The 18,896-nt window shown below is 42.3% G+C and overlaps 1 protein-coding gene across 3 annotated transcripts in view; it reads right to left on the reverse strand.

The window, feature by feature from the left end:
- LOC115141434 (receptor-type tyrosine-protein phosphatase U) overlaps positions 1–18,896 on the reverse strand; it is a 272,604-nt gene that overhangs the window by 143,549 nt on the left and 110,159 nt on the right. For all 3 annotated transcript variants that reach the window (XM_065000165.1, XM_029680301.2, XM_029680299.2), the window contains exon 4: positions 15,663–15,744. In XM_065000165.1, the coding sequence (XP_064856237.1) occupies positions 15,663–15,744 (82 nt within the window). The remainder of the gene's footprint in view (positions 1–15,662; positions 15,745–18,896) is intronic.

Below are 18,896 nucleotides of genomic sequence, written 5' to 3' on the forward strand. Positions count from 1 at the left end.
TTCCCATGGGGCCCCAGGTTAATGAGTTAATAATTGCTTGATTCAGTTAATCACGCAATTAGAAACTTTTAATCATTCGATGAACAACAGTCGTCACATGAACTAATACAACGTCACGACACTGATGAAGAACAAACAGCACTCTTTTAATAAGGACAAGCTCCGAGGTGAGTCAGAGTGTGGGTGATGCAGCAGAACTCCCACCCAGCTACACTGTGATTAACACTGGAGCTCTCCTGCTCCTCCACAGCTCTGTGAGACGGACTTCCCGCAGAGCCTAACCACTGGGTTAGAGCCTCCAGCACAGGCCACAAAATGGAGGACAACCCAACCTGTCAATCAAAGTGATTGACAGACAGGAGACGTTACTGTAGAGGTGGAGTAGTAGTGAAATCAAAATGAGAGAGGCGAATGTTTCAAGTCCTGCTCTTCCATGTTCAGTGTTTCATTACACTGTTGCTTTCTGGCAGAGAGAGAGAATTTGTTGATCTACGTTGTGTGAATAGGCAGGGGGAGAGGCGAAGATGCCCCGTGCATTTGTAGTCCACAGGTGGTCATGTTTCCCATAGACGACTCCCCCGTCTAAGGTTAATTCATAATTCATCGTAGGTATGAGCCAGCATAAACAAACACAAAAACTAATGTCATAAAAAAAAACAGGTCCTTCTGTTGACTAAAGAACTTGGTAGTATAAATGTGTCAGATCACATCCCGGGGACTCTTTACCATGATAAATATTTAATTTGACTGCAACACTGGTTTCAGAGTCAAAGACTAGGACTATGGAGACTACAACATAAATGTCAAGCCTGCTTAGCAGTCTCAACCAGAATTTGCAAGAAGGAAGGAGCTTGATGGCTTATCTTAGTTTTTTTCCCTTCATATTCCTTCCTTAGACTTTTTTCACTTCACTTTTGTCTCCTTTCCCTGTGACAAATGGTGCAGGCTGGCCGTGTGCCACCGTAGACAGTATTGTGCCCAGGTCCTGATGACAGTCTTAATTATTTAATGGTAGCACTGGGGGGGGTGTAGAAAATACCATCTGCTCTCCATGGGAGACGCAGGGAACCACTGGGTGGCTTGGCAGGGACATAGTCAGCATCTCTGATTTAAATCCCTTCCTGTCTCCATGGCATGTGGTGTCTATAAAACCATACAGTAGAAACTCTACTGTACAAAAATATAGATGTAACATGTAAAGTGTTGGCAACATTTGCAATTAACTAAAATAAAAGATCCCAGAAATGTTCCATATGCACAAAAAGCTTTTTCTCAAATTTGTTTACATCCCTGTTAGTGAGCATTTCTCCCTTGCCAAGAGAATCCATCCACCTGACAGGTGTGACATATCAAGAAGCTGATTAAACAGCATGATCATTACACAGGTGTACCTTGTGCTGGGGACAATAAAAGGCCACTCTAAAATGTGCAGTTTTGTCACACAATACAATGCCACAGATGTCTCAAGTTTTGAGGGAGTGTGCAATTGGCATGCTGACTGCAGGAATGTCTAACAGAGCTGTTGCTAGAGAATTGAATGTTTCTATTCCATAAGCCGTCTCCAACGTAGAGAGTTTGACAGTGTATCCAACCGGGGGGTTGCTGAGGAGTATTTCTGTCTGTAATAATGCCCTTTTGTGGGGAAAAACTCATTTTGATTGGCTGGGCCTGTCTCCCCAGTGGGTGGACCTGGCTCCTAAGAGGGTGGGCCTATAACCTCCCAGGCCCACCCACGTCTTCACCCCTGCCCAGATATGTGAAATTAATAGATTAGGGCCAAATTTATTTATTTCAGTTGACTGACTTCCTTCTTTGAACTATAACTGATCCTCCAATTACACCGTTCCGAAACCCTCATGACAAGGGGAAAAAAGCCCAGAGTATATCCTCACCTCACGCTCAAGTCACTTATAATAGAGTCACGTAAATGTAACTACACTAAAGGTGTTACCTGAATTCCAAATTAGTGAGCTGGCAGATCACTTTTGACCAGCAGTACAGTATGTAGGGGGGCAAACAAGCCACAGGGAGAGAGAAGCTTTGTCCAGGGTTTAAAAGCTCAGGCATGTTAGCCACTGTCATTACTGCTTTTCCCAGGAATGTTCTACTCCTCTAGGACTGACAGCACACTAAGCCTGTGTTATCCAAGGTACACTGTGCATGCAGTGAAAAACCACCAAGTGAACAAACCACCACAGGTCTTCTCCTAGAGAAGTGGTTCCCAAACTTGTTATAGTCCTGTACCCCTTCAAACATTCAACCTCCAACTGCGTACCCCTTCTAGCACCAGGTTCAGCGCACTCTCAAATGTTGTTTTTTGCCATCATTGTAAGCCTGCCACACACACCACACACACAGTATACGGTACATTTCTTAAACATAAGAATGAGTGCGAGTTTGTCACAACCCGGCTCGTAGGAAGTGACAGAGGTCTTATAGGACCAGGGCACAAATAATAACATAATAATTCATATTTTTTCTCTTTTTTAACCATCTTACATATAAAACCTTATTTGTTCATCACAAATTGTGAATAACTCACCACAGGTTAACGAGAAGGCTGTGCTTGAAAGGATACACATAACGGTGCAATGTTGGGTTGTATTGGAGAGTTTCAGTCTTAAATCATTTTCCACACACAGACTGTGCCTGTATTTAGTTTTTATGCTAGTGAGGGCTGAGAATACACTCTCACATACTGTAAGTACGTGGTTGCAAAGGGCGTTAAGTGTCTTAACAGCGAGATTTGCCAAGGCAGGATACTCTGAGCGCAGCCCAATCCAGAAATCTGGCAGTGGCTTCTGATTAAATTCAATTTTTACAGAACCGCTTGTTGCAATTTCAATGAGGCTCTCTTGTTCTGAAATAGGTAAGTGGACTAGAGGCAGGGCATGAAAGGGATAACGAATCCAGTTGTTTGTGTTATCCGCTTCGGGAAAGTACCTGCATAATTGCGCACCCAACTCACTCAGGTGCTTCGCTATATCACATTTGACGTTGTCTGTAAGCTTGAGTTCAGTGCACACAAAAAATCATACTATGGAAAGATGATGGACCTGTGTGTTGTCCTTGAGTAACAGGGTTATATTGGTGACTCCCCTTGCCACTTCATTGTTAAGCCAAAGGGTTTTTGGTTTTAGTTTTGTCTTGCCTTCACCAACTCAACATGGCATCTTATTGGCTGGATTACGTGGCTTGCTTACGAGGGAGGATGTTTCAGTTAGAATCGTCCCAGTGAACAAGCACCAGACCAGCGTGCATGAGTGCAGAGTTGGATGGTGAGCCGTGCATTAAATGACATGCAATTTTGTGCTGTTTCTGTCAGAATAAATCTCCATGACTAGTGCCACAAGTTGGAGTTTGTGTCGATGATTGATTGCACACAACGCAAGAAGAGTACTGTTATAGTAGTGCCATGACCGTTCTCCTGGATCGTATCATCATAGATTTCCATCTCAGAACATCACCGTGTTTGTCGTTCGAGAGTCAAATAAGACGTTGCTGGTGCAGTTTATGGCGAACCATAAACAATTCATGAACATGCACGTGTGGAACGGTCGGTAAGACACTAACAGATTACAGATGGTACGCAACTTAGGTCACAGTTATGAAAACTTAGGACACTAAAGAGGCCTTACTACTGACTCTGAAAAACACCAAAAGAAAGATGTCCAGGGTCCCTGCTCATCTGCGTGAACGTGCCTTAGGCATGCTGCAAGGAGGCATGAGGACTGCAGATGTGGCCAGGGCAATAAATTGCAATGTCCATACTGTGAGATGCCTAAGACAGCATTACAGGAAGACAGGATGGACAACTGATCGTCCTCACAGTGGCAGACCACGTGTAACAACACCTGCACAGGATCGGTACATCCGAACACCACACCTGCGGGACAGGTACAGGATGGCAACAACAACTGCCCGAGTTACACCAGGAACGTAGATCCTCACTAGACATCACCAGCAAAAACGTTGCCTATGGGCTAAAACCCACCATCACTGGACCAGACAGAACTGGCAAAAAGTGCTCTTTGCTGACGGGTGGTGGTTTGGTCTCACCAGGGGGGATGGTCGGATATGCTTTTACTGTCGAAGGAATGAGCGTTACACCGAGGCCTTTACTTTGGAGCGGGATCGATTTGGAGGTGGAGGGTCCATCATGGTCTGAGGCGGTGTGTCACAGCATCATCGAACAGAGCTTGTTGTCATTGCAGGCAATCTCAACGCTGTGCGTTACAGGGAAGACATCCTCCACCCTCCCTGCAGGCTCATCCTGACATGACCTTCCAGTATGACAATGCCATCAGCCATACTGCTCGTTCTGTGCGTGATTTCCTGCAAGACAGGAATGTCAGTGTTCTGCCATGGCCAGTGAAGAGCCCGGATCTCAATCCCATTGAGCACGTCTGGGACCTGTTGGATCGGAGTGTGAGGCCTAGGGCCATTCCCCCCAGAAATGTCTGGGAACTTGCTGGTTCCTTGGTAGAAGAGTCTCACAGCATGAACTGGCAAATCTGGTGCAGTCCATGAGGAGGAGATGCACTGCCGTACTTAATGCAGCTGGTGGCCACACCAGATACTGACTGTTACTTTTGATTTTGGGGAATGTTATGGGGAATGCACGCAGCTCTAACGGTATGGATGTGTCGGGCCTGAACCTGGTATTGAAGTCTGATAGGTAGCCGGTGTACTTTAGGGGGGTTGGCTCTGAAAGTGCACAGTGCATGATTGGGAGGAAATGGTCTGGGTTTACATGCTGTGGCAAACCTCTTCAAGGTTAGGAGCGTTTGTCACAAATTAAGTGGTAAACTGTCACCAAATCACCCAAGAATGAGAGTTCTTTCGAACAGGACAGTGTTTGTTTCTCCGTCCTGGTCCACCCAGGCCGTAGGCGAGGTCAAGGATAGCAGGGTTCGGTACACGAATCGGGTTCTCGGTAGGTCCAGGTCCAAACGCCAACAGGTAAGTCCAAAACAATCCAGCTCATACACGGTAAATCCAGCCAATCTCTATTGTCTCTTTCTCTATTGTTCATAGATCCTTCCAGCTCTCTCTCTCCCTTCCTGATTTTTCTTGACCCTTTATCTGTGGGTCGGCTCCACCTTCTGAGGGTTCCCTTGCTTCTGGGACTTGTAGTTTTGGCGGTCGGCCATTTTGTGATCTGTAGTTCTGACAGAGGTGGCCATTTTAGTGATCGGGCAGGGCCCGTTTATTAGTTCTGCTCTCACATATCTGCCATTTATCACTCGACCCCCTTCTTTGCCACAATGCGTAAGAGGGGCGTGTCTGTGATGGACCAAGCAGATGAGGTTATGGGTAGGATTATGGGATGGGCCCGCGATGTTGTTAAAATGGGCATACGCAGCAATCTCTCTGTTGTTTATTTAAAGGCCCAAGTCCCATCTTTGACATATTGAAACAACATTTTAGTGACACTGCTTTTTCAAGTATGCCCCTCGCTGACTATTATGACATATTACCTCTGACTGATGAACAACCATTCGACTACTGACTCAGACTAAACAGGGCTATGGAGGTTGCTGAAGATTATCTAAGGAGACAGAAGAAAAGTGTTGAAGACCCATCTCGTGAGCTCACAGTCATGTTCATTAGACATTGCCCTAATGCTGAAACGTGCACGCCATTACAGCAGTGGACCGCTGCAGATGTCCATGAGAGGTTGGATGAATACAGGAGGGAGCGGAGGTACTCTCACTTTTCTAAGGTGACCTCAGCCATCGCAACAATGAAGCAGGAAGTTGGTGCTGTCATGCCACTCAACATGCCTGCTGTGAGGCCCTACATGGAATCACCTAATGTGTTGCCTTCCTCAGCCCAGGCTATTCAGGGCTCAGCTGAGCCATTGGAACGTTTCCTTGCAATGCTGGAGCATGTGCTGGAGCAGGGGCCACAACAGTCTAACTGTCAGTTCCAAAAAGGGAATAGGAGCTAATTGAGGTCTAATGGGCCATGTGAAGTATGTGGGCATGCAGGACACAATACTTACTTTCACTGCAGGGCCAATCACCTCTGCCATGCAGCTGGCCACACACACTCTCAGTGCCCCAAGGCCGCAGCTCTGAGCACAGCTTGTGGAGTCCCTACAGTAATCACTGCTCAGCTGCCGGAAAACTAGTAGGCCTGCATGTAGAAAGGGAGAGTGTTGGGCCTTTTGTAGAGTCCCCATCGGTGAGAGCTGTTGATTTGGAGTCTGTATATAAAAGTGTTTGTGATGAAATGGAGACTGAGAAGAGTATCATAATGCAGAACACACAGAGACTTTCCCCATATGATGATTTATTCTATGCAAAGGTGTTAATAGGAGGAGGAGTGGAAGTGAGAACTATGCTTGACAGTTGGTCCATGGCTTGTACCTTGAGCTCTAGGGTCTTACCTGAACTGTTGCATGCAGGAGTGTTGAAAAGTCCATCATTGATTCCTACAGAGGTAGTCTTGGTTGGTTGTGGTGGGTTGAAGACGAGGCCTTTGGGAGTTTCTGAGCTGCAGAGCAGCTTTTCAGCCGCAAGTGCAGAGAACAGCTAACATACTCACTGACTGCCAAGATAACTTTACTCTGACTGATGACGGTTCCATCTGACTTCACAATACTGACGGACCTGACAGTTCAAGCAGTCCTGGGGTCTTACGTGACTTAGGTGTGACTGATACTGACGTCGACTCCTGTCACGTGACTCCTGCTGGTAAGAAGAAACTCATCCAGCTCATAGCTGAGTACCAGTCCATTTTTTCCAGGCACAAGTTGGATTGTGGAAAAGCTACCAGATATCTTCATCGCATTCAACTGAGTGATGAGAAACCCTTTCGGATGCCCTACCGATGCCTTTCGCCAAATCATTATGAGAAGCTCAAGCAAGTGTTGAATGAGATGGAAGAACGTGCAATCATAAAGAAGTCTAGTAGTGAGTTTGCCTCACACCTTGTCCTTGTCTGGAAGCAGTCTGGAGACCTGAGACTGTACTGATTTTCGTTTACTCAATGCTCGCACAATGAATGACGCCCACCCACTCCCTCAACAGGCTGACGCGCTGGCTGCTTTAAGTGGAAATGCCTTTTTCTCGACAATGGACCTTACCTCTGGCTACTACAATGTGGAAGTGCATGAGTATGACCAGAGATTCACAGCTTTTACATCGCCATTTGGATTGTATGAATACAACCGTATGCCACCTGTTATGTAATAGTCCTGCAACCTTTATGAGGACGATGCTAAACATCTTTGGGGGTCAGAATTTTCATAGCCTGCTGTGTTACCTTGACGATGTCTTGGTCTATGCGCCCACTGAAGATCTGGCTATACGGCGCCTGGAAATGGTTTTTGAGCATCTCAAGGCTCACAACCTGAAGTTGGTGCAAAAAAAGTGTCACTTTATGTAGAGGACTGTGAAGTTTCTGGGGTATATCATTAGTGCGGATGGTGTAGCTACAAACCCTGAGAAGGTGAGGGCCATTACAGGAGTAAGAGAAGCTGATCTGATGGAATATGTCCCTGACATTCCATCTCAGAAGAAATTCATGTCTTGGGCGTGGTGGTGTATTACCAGCAGTTCATTGAAGGTTGCTCGACCATCGCAAAGCCTCTCTTTGGTTTGACAACTGGACAAAAGGCTTCTTTTTGGAAAAAGAAGCGAAGTTGATGGCTGCCGACTGGACAGCAGAATGCAGACAGGCCTTATTCCAGCTAAGGCAAGCCTTACTGGACCAGGTTTTGTTGGCCCACCCCAACTTCGACAAACCCTTTATACTCTTGGTGGACATGTCCAGCAATGGCTTAGGTGCTGTGCTGTCCCTGGTACAGGAACGGGGAGCTAGAGCGAGACCTATAGCCCTTGCGAGCAAGCCCCTCAGTTATAAGCAGTCGAGGTATCCTGCGCACAGGCTCAAGTTCTTGCATTGAAATGGGCTTTATATGACAAGTTCCACCACTGGGGCAGCAGTTCACGGTATGGACGGATAATAATCCCTTGACATACATCTTGACCAAAGCAAAGCTAGCAAAACTAGTGTGCGTAGACTTTTGTTCTGCAGAAGATTCTTCAAACAAGTCCCTGGATGTGCTCGTTGTTACTGAGCACTTTACCAAATGCCTTCTTGTGTCCAAACTAGTCTGCTAAGTCTGTAGCTCATCAGTTGTGGAATAACTATTTCTGTGTCTACAGGATGCCTCGCCGTATACACTCAGATCAGGGAGCCACCTTTGAGAGCGCTCTAATAGCTGAACTGTTGAGTGTTTCAGGTATTTAGAAGCCTCACATCACGCTGTACCATCCGATGAGGAAAGGTCCTGTGATAGGATGAATAGGACATTGGAAAACATGTTCTGGGCCCAGAAATTGTCGACTATGACCAGTTTGTTCAGTCCTTGAGGAGAGATCTGAAAGAAGCCACGAATAGAGCACAGGCATCTGCAGTGAAGCAGTTGAAGAGGCATGTTAACCTGTATGACAGAAAAGTCTGAGGAGCACCAGTGGAGATTGGTGATAGAGTGTTGTTGGCTAACAAGGGGGAGCGTGGAAAGCGGGGAGCGTGGATACTATCTACCTTGTCACTGGATTGAATGCTGACAGTCACACTTTAAAGATTCAGAACAGCTCCACTGGACAGAAGACGGTACATCACAACCTGATAATGCCAGTCAACTTTCTTCCTCATACTGACGTTGATTATGGAACAGACATGTCTGGATTAACAGAGTCTGAGGACATGAATGATGGCCTTGTGGTCTCACCTGCCATGGACACTGCAGTGGATGATGATGCTGAGTACAGAACAAAAGTGTGGGTGTCGGAGTTGCCTTCTGAAGGAATAGGTGACACAAGCCTGGAGGGTGATGTTCGATCCTTGGATGCTCAGGATATTCCACCTTTGTATTTTGTGGAAGATGTACTGCAGCTGGAAGGTCTGCCTTGATCAGAGAGTCTTCAAGAATCTGACCAAGACCGTAACAGTGTAGTGAGTGAGCTAATTGACCAGTCTGCTTACAATATCCGTACTGACCTACCAAACTCGGACCATTCCTTACCTGATCAGTGGGTATCAACTGATGTCAACTGTGTTGACAGACCCACTATTGCAACAGTACACAACGCTGTCACTCCTTATGCAGTTGAAGGTACTCTGGGTCGTATTAGTTCAAGGGCAAGAAGACTATTTAAACCAGTGTCAAGACTGATTGAGATTAGGAATCAGCAGACAATTAGCTCTTGAAGGTTCATATGTGAATAGAGGGTCAATGGTATTCACATCTTTTATTTGTTTTGTTTTTACATCATTGTGACCATGTGTAGAGGTTGCAGGATGGTAATGTGACGGATATGATAAAGTCTCTTATGATGGTTTATTGTATTACTTGGATGTTTTAAAGTCGCTGATTGTACTTAACACGTAACAGGCATGTTCACCTATGAGGGCTAAGGGAATTGATCAACGACTTTTCACTCTAATTCTCGTGGAGAATAGTCTAATGACTGGAATATTTAGTGACTGTTTCAAAGCAGGGTCTGCATCCTCGATATATACACAACTTTACCTTTTAGTTCTCTCTATTAGGTAGTCTAAAAATATATATACTTTTTATCTCTGGATTGTTCTGTAAATATGTTGTGTGTCTGTGTACCTGATATGTTTGCGCAGGGCAGTTTTGCATTTTTATTATTTTTGTTTGCAAGTGGAATTCAGTAGGGGGGGAGTGTAACAGGGTTACATTGGTGATTCTCCATTTTATTGTTAAGCCAATGGAGTTTTGGTTTTAGTATTGTCTTGCCTTCACCTACTCAACCTGGTATGTTACTGTCTGGTTTGAGTGGCTTGCTTACGAGGCATGCTGTTTCAGTTTGAATCGTCCCAGTGAACAAGCACCAAACCAGTGTGCGTGAGTGCAGAGTTGGATGGTGAGCCGTGCATTGCATGACGTGCAATTTTGTGCTGTTTCTATCCAAATAAATCTCCATGATGCTACCAGTTAGAGTTTGTGTCGATGATTGATTGTACATAACGCAAGATGAGTACTGTTACACTTGTTAATGCAGACAGTGAAGAGCTCCAACTTCTTAACGCTACCCATCCCTTAAGCGCAATAATTGTCATCAGCAACCGCTGAATAGCATAGCGCCCCAGTCAAATAATATTACTAAAAATATTCATATTCATGAAATCACAAATGCAATATTGCAAAACACAGCTTAGCCTTTTGTTAATCCACCTGTCGTCTCAGATTTTAAAATATGCTTTACAGCGAAAGCAATCCAAGCGTTTGTAAGTTAACCTCATAGTCCGACCCATCCCGGATCCGGTATCGTGACTACGGCTCAAGCTCATTAGCATAACGCACAATGCGAAAAAATATTCCTAAAAATATTTAACCTCCACACATTAACAAGTAAAATAGCTCAAATGAAAGATAAACAAGTTGTTTATCTACCCAGCAAGTCAGATTTCTAAAATGTTTTACGGCGAAAACATAGCACATATTTATATAAGATCACCACAGAAAAAATAAAATTTAAAAGTAGGATTAAAAAATAAATAATTCACTAACCTTTTGAAAATCTTCATCAGATGACAGTAATATTACATGTTACACAGTACATTTAATTTTTTTCAATAATATGCTATATAATATCCATAAATCTCGGTTGACGACATTTAAAAAAAAAACATGCTACTCAAATGTCAGGAGAAATGATGAACAGATAACGTCAGATAACAAGCAATAAACATGACTAAATATACATGTTCTACATATATTTACAAAGATACAATTCTTCTTAATGCAACCGCTGTATTACATTTATTTTTAACATTACAGACATCGTTCACTTGGCTATACTAGGAGTCGGCGCTCAGATATTAGCAGTACGTTTGGAGTCCACAGAAACCCAAAATAACCACATAAATATTCCCTTACCTTTGATGTTCTTCCATCAGAAGACGTAGAAGGAGTCATACTTACCCAATAAATCGTTTGGTTTCACGTTGCGTGTCCCTGTATTAGCATATGCTAACTGCTTCAGCTGAAATGCATCAAAAATGACTTCTGGTCCAGCACTCTTGCGCACCAAAACTTCCAATTTACATATTATATGTCGATTAAACTGGTCAAACGATGTGCAAAATCGAGCTTTATGCTGTTGTTAGCATGTAGAACAAAGGACAGCGCTAACAGACAAACCGGCTTCAAATGCTGCATGTTGGAAAAAGACGTACTCCAAATCGACCGCGCGCAATAGAGTGCCCGGTTTTGAGAGGGACACGCGGAATTTCGCGCGCCAAAGGTGCAGGGCTCGTGCGATTCTCACAGTGAACGCGCCATTTGAAAGCAGACATCGCGCTGAACTGATAGAGGCTGTTCCTGGATCCGTAGCTGCCTGGGAAGGGTGTTGGCGATGACGTCAAAGTAGACCCAACTTTTCTATTGTTGACAGAGTGTTTGGGAGAATGGCTCTCCTGAGAGTTCTGCTTTACATACAGACATAATTTAAATGGTTTTAGAAACTTTAGAGTGTTTTCTATTCAATAATAATTTTTATATGCATATATTAGCAATTTTGGGAAAAAATATTTTCAGTTTACTATGGGTACGCACTTTCTCCAACAGGGGCAGTATAGAGCGAGAGTTCTAAGAGGTTAATGACAAAACATTAAGTACACTTAGCATCAGGTAGCTTGGTCACGGAAATCAGAAAAGCAATCAAATTTTTAATCGTTTACCTTTGATGATCTTCGGATGTTTTCACTCACGAGACTCCCAATTACACAACAAATGTTCCTTTTGTTCCATAAAGATTATTATTATATCCAAAATACCTCCGTTTGTTTGGCGCGTTATGTTCAGAAATCCACAGGAAAGAGCGTTCACGACAACGCAGACAAATTCCAAATAATATCCGTAATGTCCACAGAAACATGTCAAAGTTTTTTATAATCAAGCCTCAGGTTGTTTTTAAAATATATAATCAATAATATACCAACCGCAAATGTAGGAGGGAAAAACAATAACAATAGCTGTCCAAATTCTGTTGCACGAGCAAAACTCATGTGACCACCTGACGTGATATTATCTTTCTGGCTCATTTTTTAAAATAAAAGCCTGAAACTATGTCTGAAGGCTGTTGACACCTTGAGGAAGCGATAGGAAAAGGAATCTGATTGATATCCCTTCAAATAGAGCAATGGGAGGCTATGGAACATGGCGTTTTCAAAATAGAAGACACTTCCTGGTTTGATTTTTCTCAGGGTTTCGCCTGCAATATCAGTTCTATTATACTCACAGACAATATGTTGACAGTTTTGGAAACTTTATAGTGTTGTCTATCCTAATCTGTCAATTATATGCATATTCTAGCATCTGGTCATGAGAAATAGGTCATTTACTTTGGGAACGTTATTTTTCCAAACATAAAATAGTGCCCCCTTGCTTCAAGAGGTTAATCATAGCCTGAATTTTGTTCTACACATTGAATATAGTTGCGGAGAGTCCCTGTAATCCTAGATTCAGATCATTTAGATGAGAAAAAACATCACCCAGATAGGCCAGTCGTGTGAGAAACTCGTCATCATGCAAGTGGTGAGATAAGTTGAAAATGATGGTCAGTAAAGAAAACTTTATGCTTGTCTCTCAATTCAAAGAAACGTGGCAATACTTTGCCCCTTGACAACCAGCGCACTTCTGTATGTTGTTAAAGCGTTACGTGGTCGCTGCCCATATCATTGCATAGTGCAAAAAAATACACATGAGTTCAGGGGCCTTGCTTTAAACAAAGTTAACCATTTTCACTGTAGTGTCCAAAACATATTTCAAGCTGTCAGGCATTCCCTTGGCAGCAAGAGCCTCTCCGTGGATGCTGCAGTGTACCAAAGTGGTGTCGGGAGCAACTGCTTGCACGTGCGTTAACACTCCACCATGTCTCCCTATCATGGCTTTTGCATCAAAGTCTATTTGATGTCACAAAGCTGTCTAGTACTTAAAAAATATCCTCTCCTGTTGTGCTGGTTTCCAGAAGAGGACGTCTTCCTTAATTGACCCCCATAAACGTAACGGACATATACCAGGAGCTGTGCCCGGCCCGCCAAGTCTGTTGACTCATCCAGCTGTAAATGCATAGAATTCACAACTGTCAGTGTCCATGCTAGCTGGGCTAACAACAAATGTAGAATTACTGATGCTAGCATTGGATGTGCTCGTGGAAGCAGAACACCTGTCGTCGACAGTAACAATTCTACCAGTAGAGCTGGTATGTGTCTCTATGGGACTTACTTTTTTAACCATTTACCATTTTTAAGCAAACGGAATGAGCAGCAGCTACGTTTGGCTACATAATGACTGTTATTGGAATTCCCACGAAACAGTAACAGTTAATGTTATTGGACGTTCATTATTTTACAAGGCTACCTGTATTTGACATTGTGTTGCTAATTCGCTGATGGTTAAATTATATTTTTGGCAGTGAAACGAGGCTACTCAGGCGAGAAGAAAACCTCACCCAAATGTATAGCCCCGTGGGAAAATATAAATGGACTGTTTGAAAATGTGAAGATTATATATATATATATATATATATATATATATATATATATATATATATATTTTGAAATAAAAAATAAATGTCAAATTTCTATTTTATATGTGAATCACATTTTTATTTGGCGTACCCCCGACGGCATTGCGCGTACCCCAGTTGGGGAATACCTGTCCTAGAGGAACAGTTTTTGCAAAAAACACATTTTGCCATTTCATTCTAGAAAAACACTTTATTTAATATTTATTAGAGGTCGACCTATTAATCGGAATGGCCGATTAATTAGGGCCGATTTCAAGTTTTCATAACAATGGTATTTTTGGGCGCCGATTTGCCGATTTTTTTACATGTATTTTTTTATACCTTTATTTAACTAGACAAGTCAGTTAATAACACATTATTATTTTCAATGAAGGCCTAGGAACGGTGGGTTAACTGCCTTGTTCAGGGGTAGAATGACAGATTTTCACATTGTCAGCTCGGGGGATCCAATCTTGCAACCTTACAGTTAACTAGTCCAACGCATTAACGACCTGCCTCTCTCTCGTTACACTCCACAAGGAGACTGCCTATTACGTGAATACAGTAAGCCAAGGTAAGTTGCTAGCTAGCATTAAACTTATTTTATTAAAAACAATCAATCATAATCACTAGTTAACTACACATGGTTGATGATATTACTAGATATCTAGCGTGTCCTGCGTTGCATATAATCTGACTGAGCATACAAGCATACAAGTATCTAAGTATCTTACTGAGCGGTGGTAGGTAGAAGCAGGCGTGTAAACATTCATTAAAACAGCACTTTCGTGCATTTTGCCAGCAGCTCTTCGTTGTGCGTCAAAAGCATTGCGCTGTTTATGACTTCAAGCATATCAACTCCCGAGATGAGGCTGGTGTAACCGAAGTGAAATGGCTAGTTAGTTAGTGCGCGCTAATAGCGTTTCAAAGGCTCGCTCTGAGCCTTCTAGTAGTTGTTCCCCTTGCTCTGCATGGGTAATGCTGCTTTGATGATGGCTGTTGTCGTTGTGTTGCTGGTTTAAGCCCAGGGAGGAGCGAGGAGAGGGACGGAAGCTATACTGTTACACTGGCAATATTAAAGTGCCTATAAGAACATCCAATAGTCAAAGGTTAATGAAATGCAAATGGTATAGAGGGAAATAGTCCTATAATTCCTATAATAACTACAACCTAAAACTTCTTACCTGGGAATATTGAAGACTCATGTTAAAGGAACCACCAGCAGCTTTCACATGTTCTCATGTTCTGAGCAAGGAACTGAAACGTTAGCTTTCTTACATAGCACATATTGCACTTTTACTTTCTTCTCCAACACTTTGTTTTTGCATTATTTAAACCAAATTGAACATGTTTCATTATTTACTTGAGGCTAAATTGATTTTATTGATGTATTATATTAAGTTAAAATAAGTGTTCATTCAGTATTGTTGTAATTGTCATTATTACAAATACATTATTATTATTTAAATCGGCCGTTCAATCGGTATCTGCTTTTTTTGGTCCTCCAATAAATCGGTATCGACGTTGAAAAAACATAATCGGTCGACAATCTAATATTTATTTTGACAGGTAGTCATGCTGAGTCATGCTCTTTCACAGATGAGCGCTACATTTGACAAAAAAATACAAACACTGTAATAAACATCAATAATCACTATATATAATACAGTATATAATACAGGAGGAGAGAAGAGCTAAATAGATTTTTAGAACTTAGAGGGTGCTTAGAGGGTGCATTTACTTTGTGGGATAAATCAGAAAAAGTTTTCTATTTTTCCATCTCTAACCTTGAGTCAGTTGGGCACATTATGAGTGCTCTTGAGACTAAATGACAGGGGAGTGGCTGGAGCTGAAGAGGCAAGTGTATGTGGTGAGTGTTTTGGGCAAATGTCATTCACATCAAACCTGGACCCACATTTGGACCCACATTGCAATCAACCGATGAAAAAGTCAATCTTCCATTAGCGTTCTTTTCCTCTTTATCAAATGGAACTAACTCTCTACATTTCACTCTCTATGCAGTATCTGTCTCTACATTTTCTATTTTATACTGTTACTTAATCCCCAACCACCTCCCTCCTCTTATACATTGGTGATGGTACTCACAACAGGGATAGGTCAGGAGCATGATGTCATCAATGGCGATGTAGCCTCGCCGCTCCCTGGAAACAGTTGCTTCGATCAGGACCTGGGGAGTAGAATTAAAACAAATAAGTGAGATACCATGGAGGGGTAAATATTGAAACAAATTTGATTGCTGTTATCCTTTATACAATTGAATGAAGCTTTGGCATTTGTTTTGAAACATTTCAAAAAAATGTAAGAGGCATTTGAGAGGCATCAATTCAAACTGTCCTCCTGAGGCAGAGGTCTTAATTATTATCACAAAGCTCTAGACAATGCATTGCACAGTTACTAACCCACAAGATAGGTCAGGGAAAAAAGAGAGAAGACCAAGGACCCACATCTTTAAGAATGGATACAAATTTGACACTAACAATTACAGAAACATTTGTGTAAACAGTAACGTGGATTTCTTATTTATATAATAAAATTTGGACTTATATCAAAACATCACACGATTGATCATATTTACACCCTGCTAACCCTGATCGATAAATATATCCACCAAAATAAGACCAACATTTATGCTTCCAAAAAGCATTTTATTTTATTTGGCATACAGGACTGTTCTACAAAGTTATTGAAAGTTGTATAGGGGGTAAAACATATGACATAATTAAATCAATAATACGCGTGGCATCAAAATTGTCAAGAAAAGGACAGAATTCTTTAATCAGGGGTGGGGGTTTTTCAAAGGTTGCAAATCTCAGCCTGGCACTTTTCAATATTTACATCAATGAATTGACAACTATTCTAGAAAAAACACCTGGTATTAGTCTCCACAATTCAGGTTGCTCTTCACGGATGACCTGTGCCTGTTGTCACCCACAGCACATGGCCTACAGCAGAGCCTGGACTTGCTAGAGCAGTACTGCCAGATCTGGACCCTGGCAGTAAACCCCAAAATACTGATTTTCCATTGAAGATCCAAATCACAGGGAATTAGGCCAAAGTCCTCAAATGGTACAAAATATACAGAGTACTACAATAAAAATAAGCTCAACTGGACACCTACAGTAATTGAGGCAATGAATAAACTGAGAAAGCATGCAGGGCATTCTATGTCATTAAAAAGCAAAAACAAATTCAAATTGAAACACCTTTGAAAATGAGTCTCAAATTAATTGAATATGTCATTGAACCAATAGCACTTTATTGCAGCGGGGAGTGGGGTCCCACTTGCAAAACAAGATGTCACTCAACGGGAAAAACACCCCCATTGAAACCCTGCATGCAGAGTTCTGTGCGATTGCTCAGATGTCCAGAGGAAAACTACAAACAATGCATCAGGGGAGAATTAGGCCACTAATAATACAAATTAAGTTTACCAAGCTCTGCTGAGCAAAGAAAAGAGTCACCTCATCCAGCTTATCCTGAGTTTAAAGACCTGTTCTACTAACACCACAGGATCAGAATATCAAAATGACAATATCATCAAAACAAAACTAAATTACCTATTGGGAAACACAAAGCAAAATTCCATGCAATCTGACCCTAAATTGACAGCACACCATGGCAAACTATTTGACCATGGTTACTGATCAAAACCTTAGAAAGGCCTTGACCAAAGTACAGGCTCAGTGAGCACAGCTTTACCATTGAAAAAGGGTAGACACTGTAGAGGCTATGCCATCACTGCATCACAACAGAACTCGAGACAGAGCTGCATTTCCCGAACAGAATGTAAACAAAATGTAAAATATAAGTGTCATTTCCCCAAATTTGAAACCATTATTCAAAGACATCTCTTATGAGAATAGGCTACCCATCCTGTTGAGGGAGGAAGTAGAGAGCTGTGGGTTGGCAGTGCACTAAATTGATGCATAAGATAAGATGAGAGACAGTGTCTGACAGACCAGCCAATCTGCACATATCCTCTATGCCATTGTTATTATCCATTGTACGGTTATTTTTACCCTTAATTATTGTTGTTTCTGATTGTCCTGTTGACAATCCTGACTATTATTATTATTTTAATGATATTAATATTGTAAATTAATCACTTAATTTCAAAGTATGTTTTGGCAATATGTACATTCTGACATGTCAATAAAGCAATTGTAATTTAAGTGAAAGAGAGAGTGAGTGAGTGAGAGAGGAAAAGAGGAATAGATGGATAAGTTCTATAGTTCTCTACAAGCCCCTGAGGTCTTGGGGAAATAATGGCTTTATCGGGAAGCACAATGTGCTGCCGGACACAGGGCCCCATTCAGCATTCTAGACACAGACAGCTCTAAAGCTATAACAGCAGATAGTATAGCAAGGAAAGGGCCATGTGTCCCTGGGGACAGGTGGCTTCCGTACCCATCATGTGGTACAATAAGGTGGAGGTCTGTGGGCTCCAGTGAAATCCAATCAATATCAAATCACCGCCCCCAGTAATAGTGAGACGGTTATTAGACATGGGGGCGAGGTTTGTTTTCCCAGTATCGAGGGCAACCTGCCCACACATATGATCGAAGTGCAGCCCTGACTTATTGCTTGTCAAAATGACAGGGGCACTCAACTATTTTACAAGAGAGCCCTGTATAAGTTTACAAATAAAGACATCAGACAATAATCAAATCAAATTAAATTGTATTTGTCACATGCGCCGAATACAAGAGGTGTAGACCGAACCGTGAAATGCTTACTTTACAAGCCCTTATCCAACAATGCAGTTAAGACAATAGAATTTAGAGAAGATGTACTAAACAAAATAAGTTTAAAAAAAATATTAAAATATATATCAATAATGAGGCTATATACAGGGGGTGCCGGTACAATAACAGCTGAACAGAAACCTTGATTCAGTTTTGCATACATAAAGTAACTTGAACTACCTTTGCCGGTTGTAATGTGCATGTAGGAAGCAGCCTAGTAATGTCCTGTATCCGAGACCCATGTTAGCACAAGTTTTTTTTCTCATTTGCAGTAATGACCTGGGGAATAATTACAGGGGAGAGGAGGGGGATTAATGAGCCAATTGTAAACAGGGGATTATTAGGTGACCGTGATGGTTTGAGGGCCAGATTGGGAATTTAGCCAGGACACCGGGGTTTAACACCCCTACTCTTACGATAAGTGCCATGGATCTTTAATGACCTCAGAGAGTCAGGACACCCGTTTAACGTCCCATTCGAAAGACGGCACCCTACACAGGGCAGTGTCCCCAATCACTGCCCTGGGGCATTGGGATATTTTTTTAGACCAGAGGAAAGAGTGCCTCCTACTGGC

Source organism: Oncorhynchus nerka, linkage group LG14 (assembly GCF_034236695.1).
Source record: "Oncorhynchus nerka isolate Pitt River linkage group LG14, Oner_Uvic_2.0, whole genome shotgun sequence".
Taxonomy (NCBI): Eukaryota; Metazoa; Chordata; class Actinopteri; order Salmoniformes; family Salmonidae; genus Oncorhynchus; species Oncorhynchus nerka.